Here is a 12,657-nt window from a genome sequence, read left to right on the forward strand (position 1 = left end):
TCTCACACTAGCCCTACCCTAATTCTTTGGACCTCTATTTTTGTCAACTTTTTGGTACACAACTAAACACCGAATGCTATTGCATTTATTCTTGAATAAAAAAAATAAGAGAGAGAGATCCGTAAATGCAACAAAAGATCTTGAAAAAGAAATGATAAACTATCAACTAATTTACTACTCTTAAACTACTATAGAATAAAATAATATTTTTTTGAAATTTGATTTTGATTTTGGTTTCGATTTGATGTATCTAAAATTTAAAAAAATTATATTTTATAACAAAGTAGTAGATATAAATTATAGATGGGTTGTTAGTGTATCACTGCTCATCTTGAAATCCGAGAGAAAAATGACAAGAACTGGATCATTAAAATAATGAAGCAGATGTCATGATCGTCTAAAAAAGAAAACATAAATTAGGAGGGAAGGACAGTGTCCTCATGTTTGCACGCATGTAAGGCCGGTTTGGTCGGTCATGTATACTTTGAGACCAAAGAGGCTTAATAGATTTCTTATATTTGCTCGATGACCAATCCATCCTTCTTTTTGTCTCAATTCTCCAATGTGGTATTCTTGAAAGAAAAATATTTCGTTGTATCTCTTCAAACATAAATTTATAAAGATGTAATTTAATATAATATATCAAATCTATTTTATAGTAAAAAAAATTTATAATCTAAAGTATTAAATTAAATTAGTAAAAAAAATTATAATCTAAGGTATTAAATTAAATTACGTCATTTTGTTAATTTATTTTTATAAAATTTCTTTACAAATAAAAGTATTTTCTTGAGAATGTAGTGATGTGGAGAAGGTGAACAAATGAGAAGTAAAGAGAGGATCAAATAAAAAGAAAAATAATATTTGCAGTCGTACCGTACAATCTCTTTAAAAAATAATAAATATGAGATTTAAGGGTATGTTTAGAAACTAAACCAAAATCAACTCATCTTAACTTATTATTATAATTTTTTTAAATTTTAACACAAAATATAATAAATAATTCAACTTTTTTAAATTTTAAAATAGTAATAATAATAAATAATATTTTAATAATATTTTATCATCTCAACTCAATTCAATTCAATGTCTAAACACAATCTTAATGAAAAAACATTAACTTTTTAATAATAAACTTCACTGTTGTTAAAAAATGAAAAGAAAGCGTAAGGCCCGAAATTTGCTCAATTAGTGGGTTTATACCAATCATTGCCACCTTGCTATTCGTTTACATCCTTTTCTTCCTTCATCACTCCTTTCTACCATCATTATGTGAGCATGTTTTGTTGATTTCAGCGAAACTCTTGTTACCATCGAACTTAACATTGTTTTGCTTACTGTTGGATTAAAGCTTTGTTTGGTTACTTAATTCCTCTCAATTTATTTTAACTTATCATTACAATTTTTTTAAATTTCAATACAAAATATAATAAACAATTCAATTTTTTTAAAGTCTAAAATAATAATAATATTAAAAAATAATATTCTAATAATATTTTATCATCTCAACTCAACTCACTTCAACATTCAAACACAACCTAAATATCCAGCAACTGACGCCCAAAAAGAGGCAGAGGCATCCAATACACAGTGAAAAATTTTAAATATAAGCCTTATACTTCTACACACAACTTTAGAATATGTAAATAATTATACGAGTATTTGGGTAAAATGTTTTTTGTTTTCATTTTTTGTTTTTTTCACCTAGCGTAAAAAATGCTTTCATCATATGTTTATTTTTATTTTTTACTTCGGTCTATCCTATAATAATTAATCCTACAAACCATTGTTACTACAAAATTAAACATAAGGCACAATTTACTTAGATGTTAAACATAATGGAGTTATAGAATTTAATAGAGTAATGCTCCACGCACTCATTTTGAAAAAAATTAAATCTATTATTAAAAAAATAATTTTGTTATATACGAGTCTTAAATTTATACAATATTTTAAAAAAGAACACACAAAACTCATACATTTTAAAACTACAAATATCATTTTTTGATTTATTAAAATATTCTCACCTAATTATTTATTTTCCACTTTCCTATGCTAATACTATAGCCCTAAAAAGATCATTAAAGCACGGCCCTTTTTTTTCTTTTTTTATGAGAAGAGTACATTCACCAATCTTTCTCAAAATCAATAAAATGGGTCTTATTAACAAAATACCAAAAAGATTATACAAATATATTTTTGAAGTTTTATAGTGGTTAATATTAAATTTCCCAATTTATTAAAATAAAAAAAATAAAATGGGTTTTATTATAAAAATACCAAATATATTATACAAATATATTTTCGAAATTTTATAGTGATTAATATTAAATTTCCCAATTTATATTTTTGGCTAGTATCGTAGTTTTAGGACCAAACTAAAGGCAAAAGTTCGAGTTACAAAAGCGGCAGCGTTCGGACCAAATGGTAAAGGGCCCCACGTGCTGTCCCACAGCGCACATAAAAAGTGGACTCTCCTACTCCTTCGACTTATATACCAAGAACCTCTCTCTCCTCTGTCAACAAATTTCTTTCCTCCCCTTTCGCCATTGATGATCCTCAATCATCTTCATCATCAGCTTCTTCTGCAACTCCATCTTTGTTTGTTTTTGAGAAAACAAAGAAAAGCGTTTTGCTGAAAAAAGCAAAAGTTCTCCCCAACTTTCTCAGGCAAGCGGCCTCTCTCATCCCTTATCTATTTTCTTTTTCTAGCTCTCGTCTTTTTATATTTATCATGTTTGAAGAATGATCAGGATTCAATACAGGCTTTGTCACTGTGTTTTCTATGTTCTTTATCGCTTTCGTGAATAGAAAAACAAAAAAGATTAGATTGTTTGTGTTGTGATTCTCGTTCGATTCTTTTGGTGAAGACTGTAAACCTCTGATCTTGGATGCTGATCATGAATCTTGGGTAATGTATTTTTCCTAAGAATCTGATGTAATTTGACCCTTTCTTGCATATGTGCTTTGATCTTCTGTTTTGTTTCATCTGATATGATCACTATGATCATGATCATTTCATCTGACATCTGCTTATATATATATATATATATATATATATATATATATTTCCGATCAGTTTCTCTCATAAAAGAAGGAAGAGAGATCTGGACTTTAAATAATTATTTAGTTGTCCCTTTTTTCTAATTAGATTATAATATTTTACTCAAAGCTTTTTCTCCCTCGCTCCTCAGTACTGTTAAAGGTCAAAGTGAAATAATACCAAACTAAAATGAAACATTATTTATATATTGGATGGAAATTGGAGTAAGCAAAAAGGCTTGGGTTCATAAATAAATTGGTCAAAAGATGGCCATTTTCCGGTTGACGGTATTCTCTCCTTTTCTAGAGTTTGTCTTTATGACGTAGTAAATTAAATTAATAATCATAAAATATTAAAAAATATGAATATATAGGATGGAACCTCTAATTCATATTTTTTTTAAAAATTATTTTTAATAATAAAATATAACTATCATGCAATAGAGGCTATAGAATATATCTGTCCAGATCTGATTTTAAGGATTGAAAAGAGTCAAAAGAGTATGGATGGAGGTGCTAAGATTACCTTGGTAGTGGCTCCCACCCGCCATGTCTTTTGCCTTTAGTGTCATTGCGATTGGAAGCCTTTGATTTAGAATTAGAGCGGTGCTACTCTGCCACCGCTCGTTTATACCGCTTATTGCGTTTTAGGTTTTTTTTTTTTTTAATCTATTTAAATATTTAAAAAAAAAATATCAATAAACATAAAATCACTTTTTTAATTATTAAGGAAAAAAAAATATATTTTTTTTATAGCAGTACATTAAAGCAGTACATTTTGGACGGCATATAAGCTTTTCTCTTAGAATTAACATATCTATCTTTGAATGCTAGCATATAGTGGGTCCCAGATACAACGAACGGTCCAGATATAACCTTGAATTGAAGTTTTCACTTGATTGTAGGTCGTCAATAGTTATAAGGGACACATATTTAGCTGTCATTATTATTAACTGTTTGAAAAAATGTCTTACAAAAATAATGCTTATAAATAGATGTGTCTTAATATCGTCATACATTAAATTCTAAAATTTTTTTACTGTAAAATAGATCTGACCCATTACACTTGTCAGTTTATAAATTTATTTTTATAAAATTTATTTATGGATCTATCACTTCTGACTTATGATGATGTTCTTTTGTTTTTTGTTTTCCTTACTATTGTTTTTTTATGGGTCAGGAGGCTTAGATAATGAATGACAGGTAGGGCACTTGAACTTTTCAACAGCTGTACTTTTATTTTTTTGACAATTTCACCTGACATCTAGAAGGTTTTTTTTTTTTTTTCCTTTAAAAAAAAAAAAACAATATAAGTCAATGTTTGGATCAAATGCCATGTTTGAATCTCAAACAGTGTAGCATACTAAGGTTGCTGTAAGACTTTTGAACATTTTGTGGTTCTTTTTCTTTTTTCCTTTGGATCAAGTGCTTTTATTTAACATGTCTTCTCTGAATGAATTTAAAATGTGAAACCGGTGAGCAATTATACAAATGAAACGAGAACTGACTTGGAGGTGACAACAAATACAGCCATTCTTTCGATTTTTAATTTTGCTGTCTTGTCTAGAAAACAGTATATTTAAGTGAGCATACGTGCATTCCTCATATGTTGTTTTCTTATTCTATATTTGGATAATGCTGAATTTGTGAAAATAACAGACAAGCAAGTGTATTAGCTGCATCTTGGTTTTGACATGGAAGAAGACACACTAGTGAGTTCAGAAGTTCCGGTGATGAAGGTTGCTGAGGATGTTGTGAGTAATGCCGATCCCATCAAGGTAACCACAATCTTATATTTGCTGACTGTACAGTTTCTACTTGTGAGCTCACACTGAATGAAATAGATTTATTGAAACGAACCATGAAAGACAACTGATATTAAGATAATGATATTATTCACTGTATGTTACCTATTGAAAGGGTGTTATGCAAATTAATTGCATTCCACCATCTCTCAATGCAAACAACTTCAAGAAATGCACCGAAAAATCTGCTTACTTCTTGTTTACATATCATGGACGTTCGTATAGAGAGTGAATTTCTGCGTTTCATATTTTTTATTGGATCTGTGAATTATCTTTTCCCCTGTTATACGACCTATCAAATAAGCAAACTTCCAAATGTTCTAACATCTGTCGATCTTCTTATATATAAATTTGTGCTTCCTTTACCACATTTTCACCAAACTATACTAATGTGACTTCATTATATTTGTCAACTTATTGTTATAATGTGCACACAAAAGAGATGTGTCTCTAATGCATGTATAAAATCAAGGGTTATGGGTCTATGGGAAATCCTGAAGTTAAAATTATTCTAGTTCGTTAGCTGATCATTTGAAAGCAAAAATTTAACCTGCTACTGGAGCTAGTATAATTTACAATTGCAGTCTCATCTGAAATTATGCTGATTGAAAGGAGATGACTTGGTAAAATTCCAAATGCTTGATTGTATCAGAAACGAACAGTATGATTTTTGTGCGAAATCAATTATGCCAATAGTAGATGCATTATGTAGATTGTTTTGTACTTGATGTGGACTTCAATGATCTTGGAACAGGTAACAAATGGAGAATTGCCCGTATTAGGAAAAGAAGGAAAAAGAGAAGAGGAAGAAACCGATGGAGAGTTTATAAAAGTTGAGAAGGAATCTATAGATGTGAAAGATGCTTCGCACACAAATATAACAGTACCTGTAGAGGACTACCCATCTGTTGTTGAGAGAAGCTCAAGCAATCCAAGCAGAGAATTACTAGAAGCACAAGAGAAAATTAGAGAACTTGAGTTTGAATTGGAAAGAGTAGCTGGAGCATTTAAGCATTCTGAATCTGAGAACTCTCAGCTGAAGGAAGAGGTCTCTCTGACAAAGGAGAAGCTGGTTGACAGAGAAAAGAAGTATGAAGAGCTTGAACTTGGCCACAACAAAATGCAACAGCATATTGTAGAAGCAGAGGAAAAATACAGTACACAGACAAACATTTTGCATGAGGAACTGCAAGCTCAAGAAGCAAAAAGCAAGGAGCTGATTGAAGTGAAGGAAGCACTTGATGGTCTCAACCTTGAGCTTGAAAGCTCAAGAAAGAGGATGCAGGAATTAGAGGATGATCTGCAATGTTCTGCAGGTGAGGCACAAAAGTTTGAGGATCTACACAAACAAAGTGGATCGCATGCCGAATCTGAGACAAAGAGGGCCTTGGAGTTTGAGAGATTACTTCAAGTGGCAAAACTGACTGCAAAAGAAATGGAAGATCAGATGGCTTCCCTACAAGAAGAGCTCAAGGGCTTGTATGACAAGATTGCTGAAAATCAGAAGGTTGAAGAAGCACTTAAGACAACTGCAGCAGAGCTTTCTACTGTCCAAGAGGAATTGACGCTTTCAAAATCCCAAGTGCTGGACATAGAGCAGAGACTTTCTTCAAGAGAAGATCTTATAAATGAACTGACCCAGGACCTGGACTTGAGGAAGGCTTCAGAATCCCAGATGAAGGAACATGTGTCATCGCTTGAAAATCATCTAGCCTCAACCAAAGAAGATCTTCAATTAAAGGTTTCTGAACTGGAAGAAATCAAGTTGAGGCATCAGGACGAAACGAACTCGAGGGAATTGGTTGAGACCGCATTGAAAACCCAGGAAGCACAAGTTTCAGCTGTACAGGATGAACTGGCCAAAGTGCTCGAAGAAAAAGAAGCTCTCAAAGTAGCTGTGGCAGAAATGGCTAGTAATGCAAAGCAATTGGAGGAGTTGCACAGCAATCTCGAGGAGAAATTGAGGCTCTCAGATGAGAATTTCAATAAAACAGATTCTCTTTTGTCTCAAGCTTTGTCCAACAATGCAGAGCTTGAACAGAAGTTGAGGTCTCTGGAAGAGCTTCATAATGAAACTGGAGCTGCAGCAGCGACAACAACTCAAAAGAATCTTGAGCTCGAGGATATAATCCAGGCTTCAAATGCAGCAGCAGAAGAGGCAAAATCGCAACTAAGAGAGCTTGAGACACGATTTATAGCAGCAGAGCAGAAGAATGCGGAGCTTGAGCAACAGCTAAATTTTGTGGAACTAAAAAGCAGTGATACTGAGAGAGAAATGAAAGAAGTTTCTGACAAAATATCTGAACTAAATGCTACATTGAGAGTGGCTGAGGAAGAAAAATTTCGGCTGAATGGCCAAATGCTGGAATACCAAGAAAAAACTACTCTGCTGGAATCAGCTCTAGATCAGTCCTCATTACGGAATTCAGAGCTTGTGGAGCAATTGAAGATTGCTGTGGGGAAATGCACTGAACATGAGGATCGAGCCAGTATGAACCATCAGCGTAGCCTTGAGCTAGAAGACTTGATCCAACTATCTCATTCCAAAGTGGAGGATGCCAGTAAAAGGGCGAGTGAGTTAGAGTTGTTACTCGAAACAGAGAAGTATAGAATTCAGGAACTTGAAGAACAGATCGGTACATTAGAAATTAAATGTGGGGATGCAGAGGCAGATTCCGAGAAACAATCTCACAAGGTGGCTGAACTCGCATCAGAACTCGAAGCATTCCAAGCCAGAGCATCAAGTCTTGAAATTGCACTTCAAACGGCTAACGAAAAGGAAAGAGAGCTGACAGAGTCCTTGAATATAGCAACAGATGAGAAGAAAAGGCTAGAAAATGCCTCGATCAGTTCTGGCAAGAAGCTTGCTGAAGCAGAAAATCTATCGGAAGTCTTGAGAAATGAATTGAATCTGACACTACAGAAGTTGGAAAGCATTGAAATTGGTCTTAAGGCTTCTGGGATGAGAGAGAGTGAGGTAATGGAGAAGCTTAAATATGCAGAGGAGCAACTTGAGCAACATGGAAGAGTGATAGAGCAAGCTACTGCAAGAAACACAGAGCTTGAATTGTTACATGATTCCCTATCAAGGGATTCCGAGGGTAGACTTCAGGAAGCTATAGAAAACTTCAACAACAGGGATTCTGAGGCAAAATCTTTGCTTGAGAAACTGAGGATTCATGAAGACCAAGTAAAGATTTATGAAGATCAGGTAGCTCAGGCAGCAGGGAAAACTGTATCTTTGAAGGCAGAATTGGATCAGACTTTATTGAAATTGGCTTCTTTAGAAAACATAAATGAAGAACTCAGAGAACAGATTTTAAATGCTGAAAATAGAGCTTCTCAGTCTCTCTCAGAGAATGAGCTGTTAGTTGAGACCAATGTTCAGCTCAAAAGTAAGATTGATGAACTTCAGGAATTGGTTAATTCTGCTCTTTCCGAGAAGGAAGCCACCACCCAACAACTTTTTTCTCATAAGAACACTGTCACAGAGTTAACAGACCAGCACTCAAGAGCCTTGGAACTACATTCTGCAGCCGAGGTGCGCATTGCGGAAGCAGAAAGACAGTTACAAGAAGCCATTCACAGATTCAGTCACAGAGATTCAGAAGCGAAGGACCTGAGTGTGAAACTGAATGCTCTAGAAACCCAGATAGAATTGTATAAAGAACAGGCTCAAGAATCATCTACGATTGCTGAAGCTCGAAACATTGAGCTGGAACAGACTCTCTCTAAGTTAAAGCATCTGGAAAGCATTGTTGAGGAACTGCAGACCAAATCAAGGGACTTAGAAAAAGAGACTGGAGGACTGGCTGTGGCAAATATGAAGCTTACAGAGGAAGTGGCCACGTATGAGTCCAAACTGAGCAATTTACAGGCAAATCTATCGGCAGCTCTTACAGAGAAGGACAAAACGGTTGAACAGCTTAACTCTTCAAAGAAGGCCATAGAAGATTTGACACATCAGCTTGCTTCTGAAGGGCAGAAACTACAATCTCAGGTTTGGAGCAAAGTTCATTAGATATCTTGGTAAAAAGTGCTATGATATTTTTTTGTCCCATGATGTCCTAAGCATATTTTGTTGCCACAGATATCTTCAATTATGGAAGAGAACAATCATCTTAGTGAAACGCATCAAAATGCCAAGAAGGAACTTCAGTCTGTGATATTGCAGCTTGAAGAAAAGTTGAAGGAACAGGATGCAAAAGAAGATGCTTTAAAATCTGAGATTGAAAATCTCAAGGCTGAGATTGCTGAGAAACCTGTGTTGCAGACTCGTCTTAAGGAACTTGAGGAACAGTTAATGAAATCTGAAGATCAACTGAAACAAGAGGTATTCCAGTCTCTCAACTATTGCAACTATCAGGAATCTTGAGAATAAGCTTTTCATCTTCAGTTTGTCCGTTTCTCTTTTTCAGTTAAAAACTTGATGAACTTTTGGATAATTTCTGACTGATATGATGGTTGTAGGTTCAAAGCATTCAGTTGGCTGCGGCTGGAAAAGAGGCAGAATTAATTTCAAAATTAGAGGACCATGCTCATAAAGTCCAGGATAGAGATTTATTACATGAAAAGGTGTTAGAACTTCAAAAGGAATTACAACTTGCTCAGAACACCCATGCCGAACAGGTTAGGCAGTAGTCATACTTTAAGACATATATTCGTACTTGAATTTACTTGTGTAGATCTTTTAATATTTTTATGGCCTGCATCACGATTCTCTATTTGGAGATTTTTATATGGATATTCAATCAAAGGATTTTAAAAATGATTGTTCTTGAACTTCCCCTGGTTTGAACTTCCCACCAGAATGAAAAGAACTCTCAAAAGGATTTGGAAAGAGAAGCAGCACTGGAGCATTCTCTTGAAGTGCTTGAAGCAAAGAAAAAAGAAATCATGCTACTAGAGAAGCAAGTCAAAGAGCTTGAGCAGCAATTGCAGCTGGCTGATGACAAACTGTCACGAAAGGTTATTTCCATTCCACTTACCATTTCGTTGTACCCACTACAAAACCCTAGTATCTATATAAGTTGGACTAAGGAAGTCCTTATAGAGACCAAAGTTGGATTAAATCTCTTATTCTCTTCAGATCAATTGAGATTGAAAACTAATTCTGTATCATAGCAAAATCATGTATTTAATACTGAAATCTATTAGCAATTCTTCTAACCTAAATTCTTGTTGGTTGTATCAAAGATGAATGAATTGTAGTAATTATGGAAAAGAACACAGTCAAGGTTGGAATCTCTCTAATTAGCCACTTATGAAAACGGAACCCGTCATCATCAACAGCAGGAAATCCTCTTTGTTCCACCAATTTCGCTTTCCACCTTTACTTTTTGGTGGTTTCCTTTTCTATTTATTTCTATTTCCAAGATCACCTTGTGCTCAAAAGTCATTGATTTAATATTGAAATTTAGAATTTATGACCATACACCTAACTGTGCTATCTGTTTCTTCAACTTGTCAAAGTGGAATAACATCCACTCTAGCTACACCCTGTAACGTTTCAAGTGAACAACAAATTATTGCAGTACTTAAAGAGTTGCTGATATGTAAATTATGTTGCAGGGAGATGTTGGCGGTCCAACTGAACACAAGGGAGGGATGGAGGTCAAATCCCGGGACATTGGATCAACCCTTTCCACTCCATCAAAAAGGAAGAGCAAGAAAAAGTCAGAAGCACCTTCTGCTCAAACCTCATCTGCTTCAGAGACCCACATTCAAACTGCTGAGGTTTCTCCTCTCTCGAGCTATAAGTTCATCTTGGGAGTAGCTGTGATCTCTGTGATCCTCGGCATAATTCTTGGGAAACGATATTAGCTTGGTTAGTGTGGATTTTGGTTTTGATAATTCTTCTCTCTCTTATTTTGTTTATGTTTTTCCTTTTCTTTTTAACTTCAAGACAAATAATGCGCAGCAGATTCGAAGCCTTTCTTTGTATGCTTTCAAACTTAGGTCTTGAGGTTGGTCAGGGAATTTGTTTTCATTTTTATCCCTTGGTCACATGCAGAGCAAAATTATAGCTCATGTATTATTCAAGCTTGTATTTAATTTGTTAATGGGGTGGAAGTTTTTCCAATCTTGTGTTTCTTTGAAGTATCTCTTAAATGCCAATCAGTCCTCGGATAAAACTCGTTTTCGTTTGTTTTAGTAGATGAGATGAGTTGAGACAAAACTTGAATAAAATATTGTTAGCATATATTTTTTTAATATTATTTTTGTTTTAAGATTTAAAAAAATTGAATTTTTTATTTTATTTTACGTGGGAATTTGATAAAGTTGTGATGATTAAATGAGATGAGATGAAAATGGTTGTGAAAACAAACAAGTCCTTAATTTCTTTTCCCCATAAGTTAGAGTTGGAGGGTGAGCTTATAAAGTCGAGAAAATACTGTCAAATTGACTAATCAATTCAGAAATTTTGGAGGTTTCAGTTGATGGTAAAAGCTTAGAAGCTGTCCCTTGCAGCTGGCTACTGCCCCTCTCCAAGGCGCTGGTGCAGATACAGGAGGATGGGGTTCATGGGAAAAGAGTTTTGCATTTTCTCTATAAACTATCGAAACTATTACATTGAGCCCTTTATTAAGATCTAACCTTCAAAATTGTGCCACGTCAGACTATTTTTCATTCAAGGTAATGCAAAGTATCAATTTTTGGTAGTTTAAAGTGCAAAATGCAAAACTCTTAATAGTTTAAAGGTCCAATATATACTTTTTCTATGAAAAATATTACTGGGGAAGATCATACTTGATTTTTAAAAGGCAATGGCCTTTATTCACTGTTATTTCTTCGTTGAACAGTAAAAAATGGAATACAAATCTCTCAAGAGTAACACAAGCCATCGCTGGGAGCTTCCGCTAGTGTATTTTGTGTTTTTTTTTTTTTTTTTTTTTTGCTCTTTTTTTACATACATTTTTTTAACACTTTTAAATATTTTTAAAAATAAAAATAAAAATTCACAACATCATTAAAAAACATTTACTTAATCACGAAGTAAAAATAAAAATAAAAAAACAAATCCCAGCGGGAGCCCTAGCGGAAAGACTAGTATTGTTCAACTCCCAATTAGCATTCGAAAGTTTATTTTCAAACCCTAGAGTCCTTTGGTCATTATACCATCCGAGAAAACTTTGGCATAATTTTAATCATTTTCTTTACCGCACAATGTATGTTGTTGTTAGGACCTAAAAAAAGGTATTCTTTCTAAGTCATAAATGGAAAGATGAAAACATTGACTTCAATATCTCGGGTAGCCATTTTTTTTCCTTTTGCATGATCAAAATCAATATATGCTACTGTTTTACCACATTCTTTCCAATCATACAAGTGTTACAGTGCTACTTTACATTGGATTTTGAAGCTACATTCAGTAAGTTGTTTTATTTGTGAAAGAGGATTTGTTCTATGCTTACAGGGACTTGTCTCCCATCATGGGCTGAGTTTTCATATTCAAGGGTACACTTTTCAGGTGGATTTCCTTTCCTTTTCTTTTTCTTGTTTGCATGACAGTTCTTTTTTATACAAGATTTTTCCTTGATTTGTGTCAACTGCCCCCAATTCAATATGTCGAAAAGCATTGTCTCTGTACTAAGTTCTTGTATGATTATTACCATCTTCATCTTTTTAAACCCTTATGCACAAGGTTTCTCACTTAGAAACACAGAAAATATAAGGAAAATATTAGCTATACTTATAATTTTGCATGCTCAAGCATTTGACAAAATGAACGGTTGAAAGACTGATCACAGTTTGAAATCTTTTTCCTCTTGGATTGCATCAATCGAAATACTATATGTTAACTTCAAAA

At 33.9% G+C, this 12,657-nt stretch overlaps 1 protein-coding gene across 2 annotated transcripts; it reads left to right on the forward strand.

Annotated features, from left to right (window-relative positions):
- The first annotated feature begins 2,490 nt into the window (after window positions 1–2,490).
- LOC121251476 (early endosome antigen 1-like) lies at window positions 2,491–10,929 on the forward strand. Of its 2 annotated transcripts, none has more exons than XM_041150736.1 (7): window positions 2,491–2,670; window positions 4,702–4,820; window positions 5,602–8,847; window positions 8,938–9,180; window positions 9,318–9,476; window positions 9,657–9,852; window positions 9,896–10,359. In XM_041150736.1, exons 2-7 carry the CDS (start codon window positions 4,737–4,739, stop codon window positions 9,898–9,900), a joined length of 3,933 nt encoding a protein of 1,310 aa, XP_041006670.1. In that variant the 5' UTR covers window positions 2,491–2,670; window positions 4,702–4,736; the 3' UTR covers window positions 9,901–10,359. The 2 variants fall into 2 exon arrangements, with proteins under 2 accessions (XP_041006670.1, XP_041006669.1); XM_041150735.1 differs by lacking the exon at window positions 9,896–10,359 and adding an exon at window positions 10,419–10,929 and having other exon boundaries at window positions 2,492–2,670; window positions 9,657–9,815.
- Window positions 10,930–12,657: the final 1,728 nt, after the last annotated feature.

Source organism: Juglans microcarpa x Juglans regia, chromosome 2S (assembly GCF_004785595.1).
Source record: "Juglans microcarpa x Juglans regia isolate MS1-56 chromosome 2S, Jm3101_v1.0, whole genome shotgun sequence".
In the NCBI taxonomy this organism is placed as follows: Eukaryota; Viridiplantae; Streptophyta; class Magnoliopsida; order Fagales; family Juglandaceae; genus Juglans; species Juglans microcarpa x Juglans regia.

Excerpts from the sequence above, each read along its gene's own strand:
- LOC121251476 (XM_041150735.1), top strand. The coding sequence starts at position 4,737 with ATGGAAGAAGACACACTAGTGAGTTCAGAAGTTCCGGTGATGAAGGTT. Across the intron at positions 4,821-5,601 it reads GTAATGCCGATCCCATCAAG|GTAACAAATGGAGAATTGCC; the intron begins GTAACCACAATC and ends ATCTTGGAACAG. Across the intron at positions 8,848-8,937 it reads GGCAGAAACTACAATCTCAG|ATATCTTCAATTATGGAAGA; the intron begins GTTTGGAGCAAA and ends TTGTTGCCACAG.